The following is a 21,567-nucleotide window of genomic DNA, read 5'->3' on the forward strand; positions in this document are numbered from 1 at the left end:
AAGAAATTTGACCTTCTTTGCGGGGGGGCCCATACGATACGTCGGATGTTGCACCAAATATTAGTTAATTCACAAAAATACCCTCTCAATTTAAATAAAAGTACAAAAATGCTTTTTTCTCCTTTATTAAATTTATTGTAAAAATACCCTGTAATTATTAATCTTACAACTTACTGCAATAATTTTATAATATTTCATATGATTATTATATTATTTTATTAACAAATGATCGGACACAATCAAAATTTTCATTATAAGATTGATGAAATGTTAATATAAATGGTATTTTGTAATAAATAAAATAGGAGAATACTTTCCTCATTCATATTTGATATAAGATATTATTTCTATAAATAACTCAAAAAATTATTTGATAAAAACATAATTTTTCAAAAAATTTATTTAATATTTTAATAATACTTTCATCACTTATAATATAAATATTAATTGTATTAAACAAACTATTATATATTTTACATAGCACTCTAATTAATTATTATTTTTTAAATAAAAATAATTTTTTACTATTTTCACCAAATAATAATATTTTTATAATTTATAACACAAATATTAATTGCATTAGACGAGCGATTATATATTTTACATAATTCGGTAACTAATTATTAATACCATGTAAAATTTGTGCTCAAACCTAAATGAGGATTGTACTTTTATCAAATTTTCAAATCAAAGGAATTGCATAATATGAACTTCTTCGGTTTAGTCTCGACTTGTAGTCGAACCATTACTAGGTTAGGCTATAAAGACTCCAGAAATTTTGAAAGAAATAAATTATGAATTTAGTGCAGAAGCGAAATAAATAGTTAAGATTTACATTTCTTATACATAAACTTAAAGTCTAAAATAGTATTATGGGAATTATACTTTTGGAGGAAAAACAAAAAAATTAAGGAAATAAACGAAAAAAAAATAAAACTGGTATCCTACTCGTAACCCTCTTGTGGATCGAGCTCTAGATCCTGCTCCTATTAATCTGAAATGGTTAAATAAGAAATGAGATATACTACCCTAGTAAGAATATCACACTATTCACCGACACAGAGATGAAGGTTTGTAGAAAATCGAAACAACTAATAGAGTACTTAATTAAATAAATGTATTTATCAATAATAAAATTATTTACCGTCCACTTACCGCAGTGAGATTTATAAAAATAACCTATAGAGATAATAACATAGCATTTATCATGATTTCATATGCAATCAGTAACATATACACATTATAAATCCATATTCAACAAATCAAACAATAACTGTCTATTTCCATTAGCCTGCTGGTATCCATGGGAGTTCATAAGAATGTTTCCGCTACGCGTGAACCATTTCCTTTAACATTCTCAATTAACGGGTCGTCCCCATACCCCGTCCGGTATGAGTGTCAAATTACTAAATTTCAATACCTCATCCGATATGAGGATGAAACGGGTCGTCTCCATACTCCGTCCAGTATGAGCGCCAAATTACCAAGTCTCAATACCCCATTCGATATGATACAACGTTTATGGTAGGTTTTCCTATTGTACCTGGTCCGTCCACCATCTTCCAGGATACCCAGTAAGACTGCTGTTTCATGCATTCACTTGAACACACAATTTTCTATTTTTCTTTAGTCTCTATTTTCTAATTCAACCGTAATTATATAAACAAACAAATATGCATCAGGGAATGCAATCATATCTCAGTTTTCTAATTTAACAGTAGTCACATAAGGCAGCAATACATGCATTCAAAACTATAAAATTGATAAATCAGATATTATTCTGTATTCAAACTGTAAAATAAATCGACAGAAATTAACAGAAAAAGATTTTCAGTTCTAGCTCCATTACTAACTAGTAATTAATTATAGATATTTTCTAAATGGTACAAAATACCGTATTATTGTTAATTTGACTTCAATTTCATAACAAAGAATAGAGTGAGGGATTCTTATACAATTTGATGCTTGAAAAGCTAAGCTGTTGACTGCACCTACTGGCGGTCCTTAGGTTCTCTGAATTTTTATTCGAGAATTAAAACACGCTATAAATACCTAAAAATGTCCCAAAAATAAAAAATCAGTCTCAAGACCCATTTTTGACCAATTTCGAAATTTTGGCACAGCGGCTCCGCCGTACTCCGGTGACGGCGCCGCAGCCCGCAGTGGCGGTCTGCCTCGGGTCGGTAGTTTTCGGCTAATTTTGTATCAATCCTTACGAGAAAACACATTAAAGGGCCTCAATTGGCCCAAAAAACATAAAAAATTGAAACTTACTGGCGACAGAGCTCTCCGGTGCGGCGGCTCCTCCGACTCACATTATGGTTGGGTATTTTGCTTCAGTCAACCTACAGAGAAGAAAATGATGATCACAATAGTGAAAAATTTATGCATAATGGGAATCGAAAAGGGTCTCATCGGAGGCAGTTTTTGAAATTACTCGCGTTGGTCTTTTGCCCACGATTTTTGACCAACTGGGCGGTCCTTTTACTCCGATTTGGCCATGAGAGTGTTTGAAATTGAATTCCGAGCAAATGGAGAAATATTTACCTCTTTTTGCGGTCGGAAGTAGCTCCGGCACGGCAGCGGGAGGCGGTGGCTGTCCTTCCTGACAGCTGGGCTTTTTTCTCCAACGAGGGTGTCTGGCGGCTAGGGTTAGAGTTTGGTGTGAAAAGGGTTATTTATATCTATCCCTATTTAATCTGGACCGTCCATCGTGTTTGATCTGGATCGTCCAATCGCGATTAAATAGAGAGTGAATCTAGACCGTCCATCGCGATCTAATCTGGACCGTCCAATCACATTTAAATAGGAAGCAGATCTGGACTGTTGATCGCGTTTAAATCTGGTCGTCCGATCGCAATTGGGCAAGGAACGCATCTAGGCTATCCGTGCGCGCGAGAACAGATCTGAACCCTTCGATCGCGGGCATGCAAATCGTCCACGTGGCACTGCGTCAGCGTCCATTGCTACGTGGCACCTTCTGGTTCGTCGGGGCTGTTAATCGGTCATCCTACGTGGTACAAGTTTCCTAAATTATATTTTGATCTCCAGTTTTTTATTTTTCTTTTAAAAATACCATCAGAACTCAAATTTTCATCCATTTTTTCCAAAATTATTTTCAATTTCATCCTCAATCAAATTTCTTTCATTTTTACACTAAATTAAAATAAAAATAATAAAAATTATATTTATATATTAATTTTAAATTACATTTAAAAAATTAAATTTAGGTGTTATAACTCTCCCCCCTTAAAAGAAATTTGATCCCTTAAATTTGTCTCTCTCCCTCTCAATCAAACAACTACGATATTGGGTTCTGAAATCTGATTCTAGCTCCCATGTAGCCTCTCTCGATGTGTGATTCTGCCGTAAGACCTTAATAAAGAAAATTTTCTAGTTGCAGAGTAATTTGCTCTTTCGGTCCACAATACCGACCGATACTTCTTCGTAGGACAGATCCTCCTGAGGTGAAAGAGGCTCGTGGGCTAAGACATGAGAGGGGTCCGGGTTGTACTTACGTAGCATGGACACATGAAATACATTATGGACCCTGAAAAATTCTGGAGGCAGAGCCAGTCTGTAGGTGACGATACCAATTCTGTCTAAGATTTCAAACAGCCTAATAAACTGGGGATTTAGTTTCTTCCTCTTACTAAACCTACTGATTCCTTTGAAAGGAATGACCTTAAGGAACACTCGATCTCATTTCTCAAATTTTAAATCCCTCATTCGGGTATCCGCATAACTCTTCTGCTTGCTCTGAGTCGTCTGAATATTTTTCATGATCTTAACTACTTTGGCTATAGTCTCCTCTACAAGGTCAGGGGTGAACAGTTTTCTATCACTCACTTCTTTCTAAAAGATCGGATATCTGCATGGGCGGCCATACAATGCCTCTTACGGAGCCATGCCAATACTTGCTTGGTAGCTGTTGTTATAGGCGAACTCTATCAGGAGTAGATGATCATCCTAATGGCCCCCGAAGTCAAGAATGCAAGATCGGATCATATCCTCAAGAATGCGGATCATCCTTTCTAACTGTCCATTGGTCTGAGGGTGGAATGCAATACTAAAGGGATAGTTTCGTTTCCATGGCTTGCTGAAAGCTAGACCAGAACTGAAAAATAAACCTGGGATCCCTGTCGGACATTACTGTCATTGGCACTCCATGTAATTTGACTATTTTTTAGATGTACATTCTTGCCAACTTGTCAAAGGGATCGTCATCCTGATAGCCAAGAAGTGAGAAGACTTGGTAAGTCGGTCAACAATTACCCAGATGGCATCATGTTCTGAGCGTGCCTTAGACAATCCTGTCACAAAATCCATGGTGATATATTCCCACTTCCACTCCGAAATTGGTAATGGCTAAAATAGCCCACGTGGGCATTGATGCTCTATCTTGACCTGCTGACATACCAAACACTTAGAATCAAAGTCAGCTATATCTATTTTTATCTCGTTCCACCAAAATTAGGGTCGCATACTTTGATACATCTTAGTGCTTCCGGGATGCATGATAAACTTTGAGTTATGAGCATCTGTCATGATGTCCCCATTCAACTCACTCACACCTGGAACACACACTCTGTCCTGAAATCTGAGCAACCCATCGGCAGAGACTCAAAATTTTGAGTTAATTCCCTGTTCTGCATTTTTCTTGAGAGCTGCTAAGGTGGAATCGGTGGACTGAGCTTCCTTTATTCTCTGGATTAACTCTGGCTAAACAGTCAGGTGGCCCAAACATGTGACTCTCTTCAGGTTCTAAAGCTGTACTTATTGTGTGGCTCTTGTCTGCCTGCATTCTGAAACCATCAGATGAGCTAATGTACCTGCGCTTTTCCTACTAAGTGCGTCAGTTACCACGTTACCCTTACCCAAGTTATACATGATATCACAATCATACTCTTTGAGGAGTTCTATCCACATTCTCTGACGCATGTTGAGATCTTTTTGAGTGAATATGTGTTTCAAGTTCTTATGATCGATATAGATATGAAAAGTCTCCCCATACAAATAATGACGTCAAGTCTTCAAGGCGTGGATAATTATTGCAAGTTTTAAGTCATGGGTGGAGTAATTTTTCTCATGACTCTTCAACTGCCTAGACCCATAGGATATGACCTTCCCACACTGCATTAAAACACTACCCAACCCTAGGTATGAGGCATCACTGTAAACTGTATATCCACCCGATCCGCTCGGCAAAACCAACACAAGTGCAGTAGTTAATCATTTCTTTTGTTGTAAAAAGCTTCTCTCACAGTTCTCATTCCACTCAAAGTTGACATCCTTCTTTGTGAGCTGAGTCAGAGGAGCAGTTAGACTAGAAAACTCATTCACAAACTTGCGGTAATAACCTGTCATTCCCAAAAAGCTATGGATCTCCTTAACCGAGGTCAATTTTTCTCAGGCGAGCACTACTTCAACTTTTCGGGGTTCACTAATACTTCATTGTTTGATATGATGTGTCCCAAGAAGGTAGTCTGCTCGAGGCAGAACCCACACTTACTCAACTTTGCATACAATTTATTTTCTATGAAAAACTGTAAAACCTGAGTCAAATGGTGAGCGTGTTCCTCTCTGCTTTTTAAATAAACCAAGATATCATCGATGAACACAATAACAAACTAATTCTGGAATTATTTGAACACCCAGTTCATCAAGTCCATGAAGATGGTTGGAGCGTTGGTTAATCCAAATGGCATGACCAGGAACTCATAGTGTCCATACCTGGTTCGAAATATTATTTTGTGAATTTTTTCTACTCTGATTCTTTCCTGATGGTAAACTGAACACAAATCTATTTTGGAGAAAATCTGGGTACCCTACAACTGATCAAAGAAGTCATCGATCCTAGGGAGGGGATACTTGTTCTTGATCATGACCCTGCTCAGACCTCTGTAATCAATACATAACTTCAACGTCTCATCTTAATTTCTTACAAATGTGACTCCAGCACCCCCAATGAGACATACTATGTCGGATGAATCCACTGCCCTGCAATTCAGTGATCTGTTTCCTCAGCTCATCCATCTCAACGCGGCTCATGCAGTAAGGAGCAATCGAAATAGGCTGGGTGCCTGACTGAAGGTCTATGGTGAATTCGACTTCTCTGTTTACTGGCAGTCAAGGTAGTTCATCTGAAAACACATATGAAAAGTCTCGAAATACGAAATCTCTTGAATATAAATTTCTTTATTGGGTTTGTCTAGTTAGAGAAAATAGTTGGGTTAAAGTACTTGATAATAAGAAAATTTATCATGAGGGAACAAATGTTAAATGATTTTATTAATTTGTAAATGACTCCTCATTAGGAGGGTTGAATACAACCTTCTTGCTAAAACAATCTACGGCGGCGTGATACACCGCTAGCCAGTTCATTCCTAAAATTACATCAAAGTGTCCCGTGTCAATTTCTATTATGTTCATACTCAATTTTCTATCAACAATATCTATGACACAGACTCTGTATACAACCTCCCCCAGTAGTGTCCTACTCCCAGAAGTAGACACAAATAACACAAAATTAAGTTTTTAAGCTAATATATCTAATTTTGATTCAAAAAATATGAAACAAATGAATGCGATGCACCAGTATCAATCAAGACATGAGAGAGATAGTTACAGATAGTGTACATATCTTGTACCATGTTCGGGTTGGCTTCTGTATCTTACTGAGTAAGATTGTAAGTCCTGCCCTAGATAGGAGGTCTGGCCTAGTTCTGGTTCCTCGGGCACTCTTTTACATAATGTTGGGTGTTATTACATATGTGGCAGGTATTGTTGAGGCGATAGCAGGGTCGGTCCCCATGATCCTTACCACAATGCTGACAGATCTTGTCGCGTTCTGCTACTGGAACTTGAGGGGGAGCCTGAGTCATCAACCTGTCTCTTGTTCTGTTGAACAAGTACAGTAGGTGCTCGTCTGCGGTATGGGGCTGAGGACCTAAGGTTCCTTGCTGCTTGAGGGAAGGTGCAAAGGCTCTTCTTTACTAATTGTGCCTTAGCCAGAACAGCCGAATAAGTACTGAGCTCTAGCACAAACAACTACTGTCTGATCTCAGGACGAAGACCCCACTCGAACCTTCTAGCCTTCCTGCTTTCATCCATCATGCTCTCAGGAGAATATCGACCCAACTTTAGGAACTTGCGAGCATATTCTGATACAGTCATGTCCCCCTGAACTAGGTGTGCAAACTCTATATCCTTCAGTTGTCGGAGATGCTTTGGGAGGTACTCTATCATGAAAGGTCGTCAGGAACTGTTCCCAAGTGACTGGAAAGGGCAGGGTGATCTGCTTGAGTTACCACTAGCGGTCTACTTCTCCTACTAATATGTATGTTGCAAGGATGACCTCTTGTTCAGGAATCACCTCGAGGGTCTTGAAGACCTTCTCTATCTTAGCTAACCAGAACTTGGCCTCTTTAAAGGAGGATCTCCCTGCAAAAGTAGATGAATTTAGTCATTTATACATTTTTATATAGTCTGGGTCCATCATGAGAGGAGTTGGGTTCCGTGGATGAGGGACTGGACTGTGCGGAGGATGGACTGGATGGGCATGCAGTGGTACTTGATGATACAGTGGAAGCACCAAATTATACTGTGGTGGTGCTGGGTGATGCGGTGGCTGGGGCACCGGATCATACTGTGGTGGTACTGGGTGCTACTGTAGATGAGCAGGGTCATATTGGGGTGGCTCAACCTGTGGCAGCGGGGCAGGGTCAGGTAGCTCCCTCCTTTCTTCCCGGGCCTACTAGGCAGCAATGAGTCTTTCCACCATCTCAAATAACTGGTCAACATCCTCTCTAAGCGAATCCTCCTAGGCTGCTCGGTTTAGTGGGGGTCTTCCTCTCCTACTCTATCTGTACTTGCATTGCATTTCATAATGAATGATTGAGTAACAATTCATTGTTTTTAGTATTTTCTAAGGGTTTTGTGTAAGGAATGAGTCCGAGGAACGCAGCTCTGATACCAACTGTAACAACCCCGAAAATTCTGAAGGAAATAAATTATGAATTTAGTGCGGAAGTGAAATAAATAATTAAGGTTTACATTCCTTACACAAAAAATTAAAGTCCAAATAGTGTTATAGAAATTACCCTTTTGGAGGAAATACAAAAAAATTAAGAAAATAAACAGAAAATAAATAAAACTGGTATCCTACTCACAACTCTCTTGTGGATCAGGTTCTGAATCCTGCTCCTTTTGATATGAAATGATTAAATAAGAAATGAGTTATACTAGTCCAGTAAGAATATCACGCTACTCACCGACACATAAATGAAGGTTGTAGAAAATCAAAACAACTAATGAAGCACTTAATTAAATAAATACATTTATTAATAATAAAATCATTTACTGTCTACTTACCGCAACGAGAGTTATAAAAACAATCTATAGAGACAATAACATAACACTTATCCTGATTTCATATGCAATCGGTAGCATGCACACATTATAAATCCATATTCAACAAATCAAACAATAACTGTCCATTTTCATTAGCCTGCTGGTATCCATGGGGGTTCATAGGGATGTCTTCGCTACGCGTGAACCCTTTTCTTTTACATTCTCAATTAACGAGCCGTCTTCATACTCCGTCCGGTATGAGAGCTAAATTACCAAGTCTCGATACCCCGTCCGGTATGATACAACGTTCACGGTGGGGTTCCCTATTGTACCCGGTCCATCCGCCATCTCCTAGAATACCTAGTAAGACTGTCGTTTCATCCATTCACTTAATCACACAATTTTCCATTTTTCTTTACTCTCCATTTTCCAATTTAACCGTAATAACATAAACAAACAAATATGCATAAGGGAATACAATCATATCTCAGTTTTTCAATTTAACAATAGTCACATAAGGCAACAATACATGCATTCAAAACTATAAAATTGATAAATCAGATATTATTATGCATTTAAAATGTAAAAAAAATCGACAGAAATCAACAGAGAATGATTTTCGGTTCTAGCTCCATTAGTAACCTGTAATTAATTATATATATTTTCTAAAGGGTACAAAACACTGTATTATTGTTAATTTGACTTCAATTCCATAACAGAAAATATGGTGAAAGATTCTTACACAATTTAGTGCCTGAAAAGCTAAGCTGTTGAATGCGCCTACTGGTGGTCCTTAGGTTTCTTGAATTTTTCTTCGGGAATTAAAACACGTTATAAGTACCTACAAATGTCCCAAAAATCCAAAATTAGTCTCAGGACCCATTCTTGGCCAATTTTAAAATTCCGGCATGGCGACTCTGTTGTGCTCTAGCGACGGTACCGCCGCCCGCGGCAGCGGTTTGCCTCAGGTCGACTTCTTTCAGCTGATTTTGCATCAATCCCTACGAGAAAATACGTTAAGAGGACTCGATTGATCCAAAAAACACAAAAATCGAAATTTACTGGTGGCGAAGCTCTTCGGTGCGGCAGCTCATTCGGCTCACGTTGCGGTTGGGTATTTTGCTCCGGTCAACCTGTAGAGAAGGAAACGGTAATCATAATGTTAAAAAATTTACGCAGAACGAGAATCGAGAATGGCTTCATTAAAGGTAATTTTTGAAATTCCCCGCGGCAGCACCGCTAAGCTTTGCCCGCGGTTTTCGACCAATCGACCGATCCTTTTTCTTCGATTTGGCCATGAGGATGTTTAAAATTGAATTCCAAACAAAGGAAGAAATTTTTACCTCTTTTGGTGGTCGGAAGTAGCTCTAGCACGACGGCAGGTGGCGGCGGTTGGGTCTTCTTCTCCGGTGAGGGTGTCTGGCGGCTAGGGTTAGGGTTTGATGTGAAGATGGTTATTTATATCTGTTCCCATTTAATATGGACCGTCCATCGCGTTTGATCTATACTATCCGATTGCGATTAAAAAGGAAGTGAATCTGGATCGCCAATCGCGATCTAATCTGGATTGTTCGATCACATTTAAATAGGAAGCAAATCTGGACCATTGATCGTGTTTAAATTTGGTCATCCGATCGCGATTGGGGAGGGAACACATTCATGCCGTCCGTGCGCGCGGGAACGAATCTGGACCGTTTGATCGTGGGTACGCGGCTCGCTTGTGTGGCCTCCCACATGGCATTGCGTCAGCGTCGTTGCCACGCGACGCGTTCTGATTCGTCGAGGCTGCTGACCGGGCATCCTACGTGGCACAAGTTTTCTAAATTATATTTTAACCCCCCAATTTTTATTTTTTTTAAAAATACTTTTAGAATCCAAATTTTCACCTATTTTCTCCAAAATTATTTTTAATTGCATCTTCTATCAAATTTCCTTCATTTTTACACTAAATTAAAATTTTAAAAAATAAAAATTATATTTATAAATTAATTTTAAATTACATTAAAAAAATTAAATTTGGATGTTACATAGGCCCGGTTCTTTTGAGCTATTTTGGACCGGAAAAAGCTCGGTCTGAAGCGAAGTGGCAGAAGTGCATGAACCGTTTGGCAATTGGGCCATCGGGTTAACCCACATATTTTTATCCGGGCCATTACGAGAAATTCAAGTTAAAAATCGGAGCCGGAATAAAAACTGCAGATCGGGAAGTGTAATAAGGATTGTCTAGCAAGAATATTACAGTAGCCAAAACCCTCAAGAATCTCAATCTCTGGCTTCCTATTCTTCTTATCTGGTGTGAAAGAGAATTCTCAAATTTTGTTTTCTCGTTCAAGGTAATCCATGGCTCCAAAGCCAAAAGATAAACCAAAGCCCTCACAGCAGCAGTCGCAGCCACCCCCTGCAATCGAAGATCTCTTCACCTCTCTCAATAGACACATCCAGCGATCCGAATTCGAACAGGCTGTTAAAGTTGCAGATCAACGTCTGTTTTTCACTTTTCCTTAGTTATAAACTGTGATTAATTTCTCTCTTGTCCCTTTGTGTCTATTTTGTTACTGTTGGATGTCTTGAATATTTTTATTTTGCCAGTTCTGTCAATTGCACCTGGAGACGAGGACGCGATTCGATGTAAGGTTGTGGCTTTGATAAAAGCAGATAGCATCGATGATGCTCTCTCAACAATTCAATCTTCTCAGAAGATTCTCACTGATTTCAGTTTCTTCAAGGTCAGTATATTAATTGCATTTCGATGATGCTATTTCCTGTAACGTTATGGCAACATGAGTTACACTCATCTAAATCGGTTTGAAATTTTACAAGTATTATGTACCAAAAATGAGCGGGGTGGCTTAATTTTTACTTATATTTGCTTTGCAATTGATTCAGTAAAACCTACTACCATTGTTTTTTTTTTTTTTTTTTTTCGGGAGGGGTGGGGGGGGGGGGGGCGGGGGGATTTTTAATTTAGGTCCACAGAAACGACTGTCTCTGGCTGTCTTCATACTTCAAGTGCCACATTTTACCACTGATGTCGAGTAAAGTAATTATGATTCATTGGCTAGTGTTATCAAGTCTCATCCATTTTGCTCTTTGTTTGATTTATTGGTTTACCCATGAGCTTTAAATTAAATGATTTGTGCACTGTCTCATCCCATTACCTAGAAATCTTAGCTATTTCTAGCTGCCTGCAACGGTTTGAGCACTTATGTAAATTCTCTAATGAAAATTATAATTACTCACTCACATTTGGTACAATAAAAAAAAAACCTCCTTTTTATTTTTTCAAAAGATTGAACAAAATCAACCTTAGTTTCCTGTTATGATCTTGTCACGTCATCATAGAGTTATAAAATACAAAAGTTGCCCATCTTACAAATTAGTAAATCTAAAATTTATTTTGTAAAGTAAAAAAGAAAAGTCAAGTTTTGAGACTTTTATTGTCGCCAAAGACATTAAGATAATCTTCTCCCTAGGAAGTTCCCTTTTTACTTTCTTCATGAGATGGTGGATCATGCCTCATTATCATCTTCTCACTGTAAACCCCATGTACACACACCATCAAGCAAAGATTCAAGAACCACCAATATTCCTGGTTTAGTTAAACCTTGTTAATAATAATCCAAACCCAAAACATTCAGAAAATAAATTAGAATCAGATCTTTCTTGAAAATTTTTAGCTCCACTAGTCCATCATCCATGTAAATAGTCTCTTTCCTTCATATGTATTATCTTTTCCCATCTAGAAACCTACCCCTTTTCTTCTTATATCTGCCACTAAATGCCATCTGGCTTAGAACAAAAACAAACTTCCAACAATTATGTTTAATAATGTTCCAGTATCCATCAAGGAACACAACTAACAAATAGCACGACCAGCTCCTCTATCCCACTTCAAACACCACCAGCCCAATATTTCTTCTTTGTTTTGTCAGCTCTTTTCTCAAATCTTCCTCCGCTGCATCATTCTCGTGATTCCAAAATGCATATAAGAAAAAAATCTTTCAATTTCATGCTAGAAGACACAGATTTCTTCAGGGTTTAAAGCTATTATCTTTGAATTGTTACTGCCTATGAGTTATTCTTTGGATAATCAAAGAGAGAGAAAGATACGAATGCATACGTAAAAACAGACATGCTGAGATGGGAAAAGATAAGAAGTGTGGTGATGGTGTGCTTAAGGTTGTTAATAGCTGTTCTTGCTTTATGTACTGGTATTTAGCTTAAGTGGCAGAGTTAAGTTGAGCTACCAAGGAAATAAATTGACATGGTGCTGGTCAAATGACAGACATTTTAACAGGGATTAATAAAGGAGGGTTTGTTGTAGTTTTCTTTGAAAATGACTGTGTTTTTGTTTGAATTTTAAAGTGGGGAGATTTTGTAGATTAAAGCAAAAATCATAGAGTTACATTAGTTTTCCCAATTCTCCTATTAATTTTTCTGTTTTTCTATTTGTTACCTCCAAATAGGCATACTGCCTATACAGACAAAACAAATTAGATGAGGCTCTGGAATCTATGAAAGGCCAGGAGAGGAATTCAGAGACTATGCTGTTGGAGTCTCAGATTCTATATCGTCTAGGAAAGATGGATGCTTGTGTGGACATCTACCAAAAGCTTCTAAAGTCGAAGATTGACTCCCTCGAAATAAACATGGTTGCTGGCTTGGTTTCAGCGGAGAGGTCCTCTGAAGTGCAAGGAACTCTGGAGGCTCTTAGGATTAAAGCAACTAGCAGCTTTGAGTTGGCATACAACATCGCCTGCTCTTTAATTGAAAGAGATAAGCACGCAGATGCAGAACAACTCTTGTTGACAGCCCGAAGGTATTACACCATGTGTCTATATGAAAGGCTTGATTTATTATATTGGAGAAAAGTTTTTCTTGTTGCTGAATGATATTAAAATATAATACTAATTTTAATATTATATGTGGATGTAAAGGTTTCAGAAACTCAGCTATGGTTGTGGAAATTGGTCAAGCATATAAGTCTCTGCCTTACACATAAGAGTATTGCTGTTAGTTGGTTACACATGCCTTAATTAATAAACGGTTTCTATTAAAGTAACTTTTTTACTGGATGACCATTTTTAGTTGCTTGGAAATGTCAATTAATAACTTAAATTAAGGTTGTTCGTCAGTTATCTGCAACCTGATCAAATGTTTACAATCCTTTGTCAATTGAAAAAACTTCTCTTTTGTGGTAATGTGCTGGGGAAAATACGGTTTATTCTGCTAATTTTTAAATATGCGTTCTGAGATTTCAGCTTGGAAGTTGTCTACACTTCTCAAGAAGCTAGATAGGAAAATTCTATAATTCATAATTCTTTCTTGTACTGAGTGAACGAATTAAAAGAACTTTTGATAACGGAGAAAGTAGTGTTTGCTAGGTTATAGATTAGATGGATATGTACTCTCTTTTCTGGTTTTAACAGTCAAAGCAAAATAGAGGAATAGGATGGACGTGCCATCTCCATTAGAGAGAAGCAGTCAGTGGGTTTATTTGTAATTATTGAGTGGTTTTGAATTTTCTATTAGAAGTCTATTGAAAAACATATCTTATTTTTCATCTATGCAATTATGCCATTCTCTTCTTTAAAAATATATTTTTTTTTTCTATAAAGGATGGACTTACAGAAATTTTGAGATATTTTCTTGTAAATAAATCTGTACCAGGTTGCACTTGAATCCTCTTGGTGCATTATCTTACAATCTTATGTTATTAGAAGAAGCACACTTCATAAGTTTTTTCCATTCACATTTTCTTTTTCCTCTGGGCCAGTGATTTAGTTGAAGGGCCTTGAAGGAATTATGTAGGAACCTTATAGATTTGACTCGGAATGTTGAACTTCTACTTTTGCAAATTGTTCTTTGCCACTGGGTTTGTCTTGCAAACTTGAAGATTTTCATTTCTGCATTTTTGTGCTATTTTGGGAGAGTTGGATCATTCTTTCCTTTGGAGGGGCTATTTTTATTAGTCTTTTAGTGTTTTGTTTGAAGAGAAATGCAATAATTTTTCAAGCGATATTCTTATTCTGCAAATGATATCTGAGATAGGATTATGTGCTTACCTTCTCCTTGGAGTCAAAACATACAGTTGTTCTACAGGTTCTTTTTAATGTAAAGGAATTGGATTGTGATCTCCTGTCCTCAATTGTTTTCTTTGTTCTTTTATTTATCGTCCATTCTGGAGGATAGCTTATCATCCTCAAATTATATTACCAATGTCTTCTTCTAATATAGTTTCTTTTTCTTTAAAAAATACAAAAAAAATTGTCCTCTCTCATTTTTCTTCCTACCATGAAATAAGAAAATGAGAAAATTTAAATATACAGATGACTTTTGACTTTTTTAACATTCGAGGGACTTATCACATTTCACACCTATGTGACTTTACTTATTACAGTTCAGAAATCTGTTTTTTTTAGGTGACAGTTCAGTGACCTATGGTTTTGTTTTCTGTAATTCATATAAAACTGTTAATCTTTTTAGGCTGTTTATAACTTTTTGCTATTTTCCCGTAATATTTATTTGGCGATGAACTTTCACGTTTTCTTGTTTAAAAGCTCAGATAACTGCAGATGTTACATAAGAAGTTGATGCTTTTATATAAATGAAAAAAAACTAAGCTACAGGGTAGTGAACTGTCGGACAAAGAATTATATGGTTTAAACTGCAAAAAATACCAAACAATATAGGTGGGACAGTAGTTTTCCCTATAAAGAAAGTGAAAATTGCACCTTGTGGGATTAAGTGCTGCCTCAAGACTACCTGAGAAAGTAACTAAGCTACAGGGTAGTGAACTGTCGGACAAAGAATTATATGGTTTAAACTGCAAAAAATACCAAACAATATAGGTGGGACGGTAGTTTTCCCTATAAAGAAAGTGAAAATTGCACCTTGTGGGATTAAGTGCTGCCTCAAGACTACCTGAGAAAGTTATCAATTCGACTCTTTTAAATTATTCCCAAAGCTCTGATGCACGTGGTCGTTGTGCTATTTATGCACTTAACTCTCCACGACAGTGAAGTTGACAAATGGTGGTTTTTAACATGCTGCTTTCTGTAGAATTGGCCAGGAAACTCTAACAGATGACAATTTTGCTGAGGATGATATAGAGATAGAACTGGCACCAATTGCTGTCCAGCTAGCCTATGTGCAGCAGGTATATTAACAGTAATTTGTGGTTGTTTTACCTCTTCTTTTCTTTTCTTTTCATTGTTCGCGTTTGTCTAGGATTTTAATGGCCAATAATGGTTGTTGTGGTATCTTACCAGCTTCTTGGACACAAGCAAGAGGCAATTGGGGCATATACAGACATTATTAATCGAAATCTGGCAGATGAATCATCACTTGCAGTGGCAGTAAACAACCTGATAACATTGAAAGGTTCTAAAGATATTTCTGATAGCTTAAGGAAACTCGATCGACTCAAAGAAAAAGACTCACAGAACTTTCGATTTACTCATGTACTTGACTTAAAGCTTTCACCAAAGCATAGGGAGTCAATATATGCTAATCGAATTCTTCTACTTCTACATGCCAATAAAATGGATGAGGTCCTTCACATTTACTTTTCTTTTCTTTGTTCTGAATTTTTCTTTTTTCCTGTTGTTTTGCCATTACTGTTTACCAAAAAAAGTTAGTGTTGTTCTCTAGCTTTCCTTACAAATTGTATTTATTGATGAAATTCTGTAGGCCCGAGAACTTGTTGCTGCATTGCTGGGCATGTTTCCTGACAGTGTTATACCTTTGTTGCTCCAAGTTGCTGTTCTGGTGAGAGAGAACAAAGTTGGGAGAGCTGAAGAAATACTAGGGCAATTTGCTGGGAAGTTCCCTGAAAAGTCCAAGATCATTCTCTTGGCAAGGGCACAGATTGCTGCTGCTGCTGGCCACCCAAATATTGCAGCAGAATCCCTATCTAAGATACCTGATATCCAGCACATGCCTGCCACTGTAGCCACACTTGTGGCTCTCAAAGAGCGTATTGGAGATGTAAATGGCGCCGCAATTATCCTTGATTCCGCAATTAAATGGTGGTCAAATGCCATGACTGAGGACAACAAGCTGAGTGTAATAATGCAAGAGGCTGCTTCCTTCAAGCTCAGGCATGGGCAGGAGGATGCTGCTGCTCATCTATATGAGGAGCTTGTGAAAAGCCATGGAAGTATAGATGCTTTGGTTGGTCTTGTAACTACAGTTGCTCGTGTAGATATTGACAAGGCAGAAACTTATGAGAAGCAACTGAAGCCATTACCGGGTCTGAAGGTCGTCAATGTTGATAATTTGGAATGGACTTCTGGGGCAAAACATTTTGAAGGTGCTTCTCAGCCTGGGGTCAATAATGCGCATGAAGAAGGTAAAAGTAAAGAGAAACAAAAGAAAAAGAGGAAGAGAAAGCCAAGGTATCCCAAAGGATTTGACCCTGCAAACCCAGGTCCTCCACCAGATCCTGAAAGGTGGCTTCCCAAGAGGGAGAGGTCAAGTTACAGGCCAAAGAGAAAGGACAAGAGGGCAGCTCAGGTACGAGGCTCGCAGGGTGCTGTGGCTAGAGAAAAGCATGAAGCCGGTGCTTCTGGTTCCACATCCAGCATTTCCAATTCAAAATCAAACCAATCAACTAGTTCTAAGGGATCCTCACAAATTGCAGTTGCGGATCAATCCAAGCCGTCATCCAAGTCATCAAGAAAGAAGTCAAGGAACTAACTGGGATGCATGCCCCCCTGCCATCCTACTACTGCTTTTATTTAGTGTTACCAATATTTTTAGAGATTTTTGCTTCACATTTAACATTGCTCATATGAGATTTTGGGGGTTCTTTTTTGGCATTTAATTTAAGAGGAATTAAAACACTTAGGTCGCTTAGTACATTTCATCAGAATATCATGTACATGGAGGGTGCAGGTGGCTTTGACGCCTGTTGTATGGTTGCTTCTGATAATTTGAGTTCAGAAATAGACAATTATGTCAAGTAGCCTAAGGTTTATTTTTGGTCGTTGGTTCTCCATCAGTTATAATAAGCAGGATATATCCAGTGCCTTCTGGAATTCTGATAGCTTGATCTATTTATTTTGAATTTCAGCAAAATTTAATCATTTTTCTTCAAGAATGCTTCTTGTATAGCCCTTTCATGGTGTTAACCTAAGCTACTCAGTTTTGTTGCAAATTGCAGACATCAATACCTGTATTTACTGTTATCTTGGCTTTGTTAGAGAAATCAAGCCAACTTGTCTGAATCCAAATTGCTCCGGGGACTATGACTTGAACCACCGACAAACATCCATAAAGTAGAAATTGGAAAAACTTCATAATCTTGGACAGTCCTGTTCGGTGGGTTTACCCACTCTTTTCGGGACTTTGATTTCTAATGGCATACTATATTTCAGATTGTTAAACAATTTGATTTCTCTAAGGAAGATTGTAAATTTCGAAATAGCAATAAACAAAAAAATGAACATGATCATCTATAAAATTCAACATGACCAGCAATCTCCTTACACAACAATTTGGCTTCACTCGCCAACTGGATGCTCTTACTAATGGCAAGTCCTGTATATTTGTGTTTAGAGGTTGGCTGATATGTACTCACCTCATTTTTCTTTCCCAAAGATAAAGCTTCCCTCGCAGGAACCACATTTTCCCACCAGAACTCTCCTAAAATTCCATGTATTAGCTCCCAATAACTAGGCTCCCTATGCACACGAAAAATAGTGCTTCCATTTGGTGTCCAGCAATACAAGTCTACCCATTCTCTGTCCATGATCTCCATTTGGCCCTGCACCTGAGGCATGTAATAGAAGGGCATGGTTGACCAGGGCAAAGCCCTTTCAGGCTTCCCCTTGTTATATGGGCACTTCACTTCTAGGATCCCACCAGCCAAAATACCATCAGGCGATGCACCAAGCCAACCCAGTCGTTTCTCGGAATGAATGGCGAATCCCATTGAGCTCACCTCACGACCTGTGATGCTCTTGTACTTTTCTATGGCTGATGCTTCGTTCATCACACCCCATTCCATAGCAAATCTTTTACTAGGTTCAACCTTAATGTCCAACTCTGTAGCATACACCTTCTCCTGCCAAAGCTCCAACCGACGGTTTCCCTTCCAGAAACCCAATGCTGTACTGAAGGTGCTAGTAGTCAACTTGTCCCGCCGGAGGGCAAACCATTCATCTGAAAGTTGACGGGTTTCAGAAGGAGTAAGCTGAGCACCCAAAACCAGTGATGAGATGACAGGGGTAACTGAAGAAATCATTGGTGATGCAACAGTGCAGAGGCATCTACTTCTTCCGTTTAGCACATGCCTTTGCCTTGGCATACAACTGTTTTGGAATCTAGCAATACTGCAGGATCTGTTCATTGTTGGAAAATATCATACACTTAATTGACCTTGATGGTGTAAATCCTACAAAATGGGAAAAGATTAGAATAATGGTCTTGTAAAAACTATGCAACAAGGACCCTATAAGGATAAAGAAGATATAATCACTAGAATATGGGGTTTAAACAAAAAATCTGTTTTTTATGTTAAATTTGGTTTAAGTTCCAATTCTATGGAACATGAAAAAATAATATAATACAAATATAAGAGAAATTTGAAAGAAAATACTTATTTATTTCAAAGTCAATTTGATGTCCAACTCAAATTAGATGTTCTAGTGATTTCTTCATTAACATGTACAACACAAAATCTGTGGTGTGGAATTCAAGATACAAGTGAAATTGATTGAATTGTGTATCCGATACATAAATTCAAACTAATTTCTACGCAACAAATAATTAGATTTGCTAATTGAAGGAGAACAGGATATGGCTGAACCAAACACAATTTATGGTTTTGCAATTATAATTCTTTTTGGGCATTCAAAAGAAAAATTGAAGGAAGATATGGATAGAAATCATAAGTTTTGTTTTTTATCCTAATTAAGAAGCCAGAGAAATGATTGCAGAAGAGTAGCATAAGAGAAAAATCCTAGTAGCAAAAGAGAGAAAATCCCATGAGGGAGGGAGTTGCCATGAGAGACATGCCGTCACTGCTCTGAGGAAAGGAGATTGGGGGAGACCAAAGGCAAAAGGTCCCTTCTATTTGATATTCCACAGGGCAGAGGAAAGATTCAATCCATTAATTTTCTCTCCATTCCATTACTTAGCTCTCTCTCCCTCTCTAAGAAATAAACTTAAGATGTCTTTTTCTTTTTCTGATTTGATTCTAGTGTGACTAATATTAGAGTTATCAGAAAACAGAACACTCCTACATCAATTTGTTTCCTTTTCTTTTAGCAGACTCTTCCATCATCACCACACTCAATCCATCAAAAGAAGAAAAAAACCATAGAGAAGTGCCACAAGAGATTTAATTGTTGCAGTAAGAAGTCCTTAATTTTTTCTAAAATTGACAGTCCACTAGAATCCAAGTATATCATTTCTCATTCAGAATTACATTATATAGGCCTAAGAAGTGACTAAAAGAGGAGCGTCTAGATCGCAATCACAACAAAATAAAGAAATTTTCCATCATTTGGCACCAAATAGTTAAGAAATAAATTTCAATACGTAATAGAGGATCAATCATAAGAAGAGATGCAATCACTGACGTAATGTCACAAAGGCAAAAAGATGGTAGCAAATATGCGGACTGATCTGTAACTTGCAGCAGAACCGAACAGCTTAGGTTAACACCATGGAGATATTGCGGATATGCCCTGTAAGTCAACCGCTTGGATAACGGACACTCATCAAGGGATGTTATTCAATCATGTAACTTTGCAAAACATTATATACAACATATAATGGAAACTATATTCTTTATCGTAAGCTACTTGTTTAGATCTATATATCCTAGAAATGATGCCGTAAAGCTTATCCTTGTGTTGGTTTCACAAAGTCGAGATCATAACTTTTACAAACAACAGTTACAAATATTTATGATCGATAGATTCATGAGATGGGACATTATGAAATCAGGAAAACTGATACTAATTATGTCAACTATTAGAGAATGTTAGCCACGGCTAACATTAATAAAGAAGGGTACTATGATATTTGTGTAGACACTTGTTGGAAACAAGTATATTACATTTGACTCGCGACAGGATATTCCACGAAGTATTATTCCGTGTCAAGCAAGAGACTACCGTGTAAGTTCTGAAAAATTAATCCTTAAACTTGTTCATATCTTCAGCATAAAAGATTTGATTTCGCTTTCATATTGAGATTAGTAAGAATGTGAGGTTAGGGCGTTACCTGCTTGAAGAAATCGAGTTATGCGGCTGCAATGAGGGCTGGGGGTGACAGGTGAGCTAGTCAGTTTCTTCCAGTTTCCTAATCCTCTGGTTTTGGACTCTGAAAGTTGCTGCTCGAACTCGACAAAGCAGGGAAGAGGCGTAGCTTTTGAGAAAACAAGATAAATATCCGGGAAAGGCTACGCAGAGAGAAAACGTTTTAGGGGAAGGGGAAAGAAAGAGTAATCGGAGACAAGCTTTCCCGTGGATTTCGCTGATCAAATAATAATAATAATAACAATAATAATAATAAAGAAGAAGAAGAAGAAGAAGAAGAAGAAGACTGGAAGTATTTAGGGTATCTTCAGGGAGTGTTGCTACAGACTGAAGGAATGACGGGGAAATTTAGGGCCTATCTGTTCGGGAAGAAAAGATTGAAAGAAATTACTCTGTGGGGGCGGTACCAGAATGTAATTGATGAGCTCAGCCATTTATAAAGTGACACATCAGCAAAAAGCCATGTAATCATTTCACAGACAAAGTTAACATCCTCTTTAAAGAGAAGCACTTAAATAAATCTATGAAGACTGAAAACTACGTAAAAAAAATTCAGATAAATAAATATGATAAAATTTGTCCTAAAATATTCAAAAACAATCACACAAAGATACCAAAATTTTTAACGTAGAAAACTCATTCAATATGAAAAATAAAAACCACAATACTACTCCTAATCTAAGTAAAAGAGTTTCACTATAAAAAAATTAGTGTTTACACCAACTACAAAACAACCACAATAATCCTCAAACAAATTCTCAATAACAAATCAATCAAACAATAAGAGATAAACAAGGAAATTGAGAAATATCACCAAATCAGCTACTGTTCATGTAAAACAGATGCGTTTTGATTGTTTAAATCCAACCTCCATTGCTCACATCAAAGACCAACTTATCTAAAACATGCTCACCGAATTTCAACCTCATCAGACTACAAATGA

At 37.5% G+C, this 21,567-nt stretch overlaps 2 protein-coding genes across 2 annotated transcripts; one reads left to right on the plus strand and one right to left on the minus strand.

Moving 5' to 3' along the window:
- Positions 1-10,538: 10,538 nt before the first annotated feature.
- On the plus strand, positions 10,539-17,320 carry LOC110811607 (SRP72 RNA-binding domain-containing protein). The gene is made up of 6 exons (XM_022038151.2): positions 10,539-10,834; positions 10,942-11,078; positions 12,819-13,171; positions 15,415-15,511; positions 15,624-15,905; positions 16,045-17,320. Exons 1-6 carry the CDS (start codon positions 10,693-10,695, stop codon positions 17,050-17,052), a joined length of 2,019 nt encoding a protein of 672 aa, XP_021893843.1. The 5' UTR covers positions 10,539-10,692; the 3' UTR covers positions 17,053-17,320.
- Positions 17,321-17,629: 309 nt separating this feature from the next.
- Positions 17,630-20,975, minus strand: LOC110811649 (Restriction endonuclease, type II-like superfamily protein). The gene is made up of 2 exons (XM_022038200.2): positions 20,590-20,975; positions 17,630-18,751 (listed from the first exon to the last, which is right to left on the minus strand). The coding sequence occupies exon 2, from the start codon at positions 18,704-18,706 to the stop codon at positions 17,807-17,809; it is 900 nt and encodes a 299-aa protein (XP_021893892.2). The 5' UTR covers positions 18,707-18,751; positions 20,590-20,975; the 3' UTR covers positions 17,630-17,806.
- Positions 20,976-21,567: the final 592 nt, after the last annotated feature.

Source organism: Carica papaya, chromosome 6 (genome assembly GCF_054855325.1).
Source record: "Carica papaya isolate Zhongbai chromosome 6, ASM5485532v1, whole genome shotgun sequence".
Taxonomy (NCBI): domain Eukaryota; kingdom Viridiplantae; phylum Streptophyta; class Magnoliopsida; order Brassicales; family Caricaceae; genus Carica; species Carica papaya.

Bases quoted from the DNA above. Each gene is read 5' to 3' on its own strand.
- LOC110811607 (XM_022038151.2), top strand. From the start codon at position 10,693: ATGGCTCCAAAGCCAAAAGATAAACCAAAGCCCTCACAGCAGCAGTCG. The intron at 11,079-12,818 runs GTCAGTATATTA...ACCTCCAAATAG, and splicing joins CTGATTTCAGTTTCTTCAAG to GCATACTGCCTATACAGACA. The intron at 13,172-15,414 runs GTATTACACCAT...TGCTTTCTGTAG, and splicing joins CTCTTGTTGACAGCCCGAAG to AATTGGCCAGGAAACTCTAA.
- LOC110811649 (XM_022038200.2), bottom strand. From the start codon at position 18,706: ATGAACAGATCCTGCAGTATTGCTAGATTCCAAAACAGTTGTATGCCA.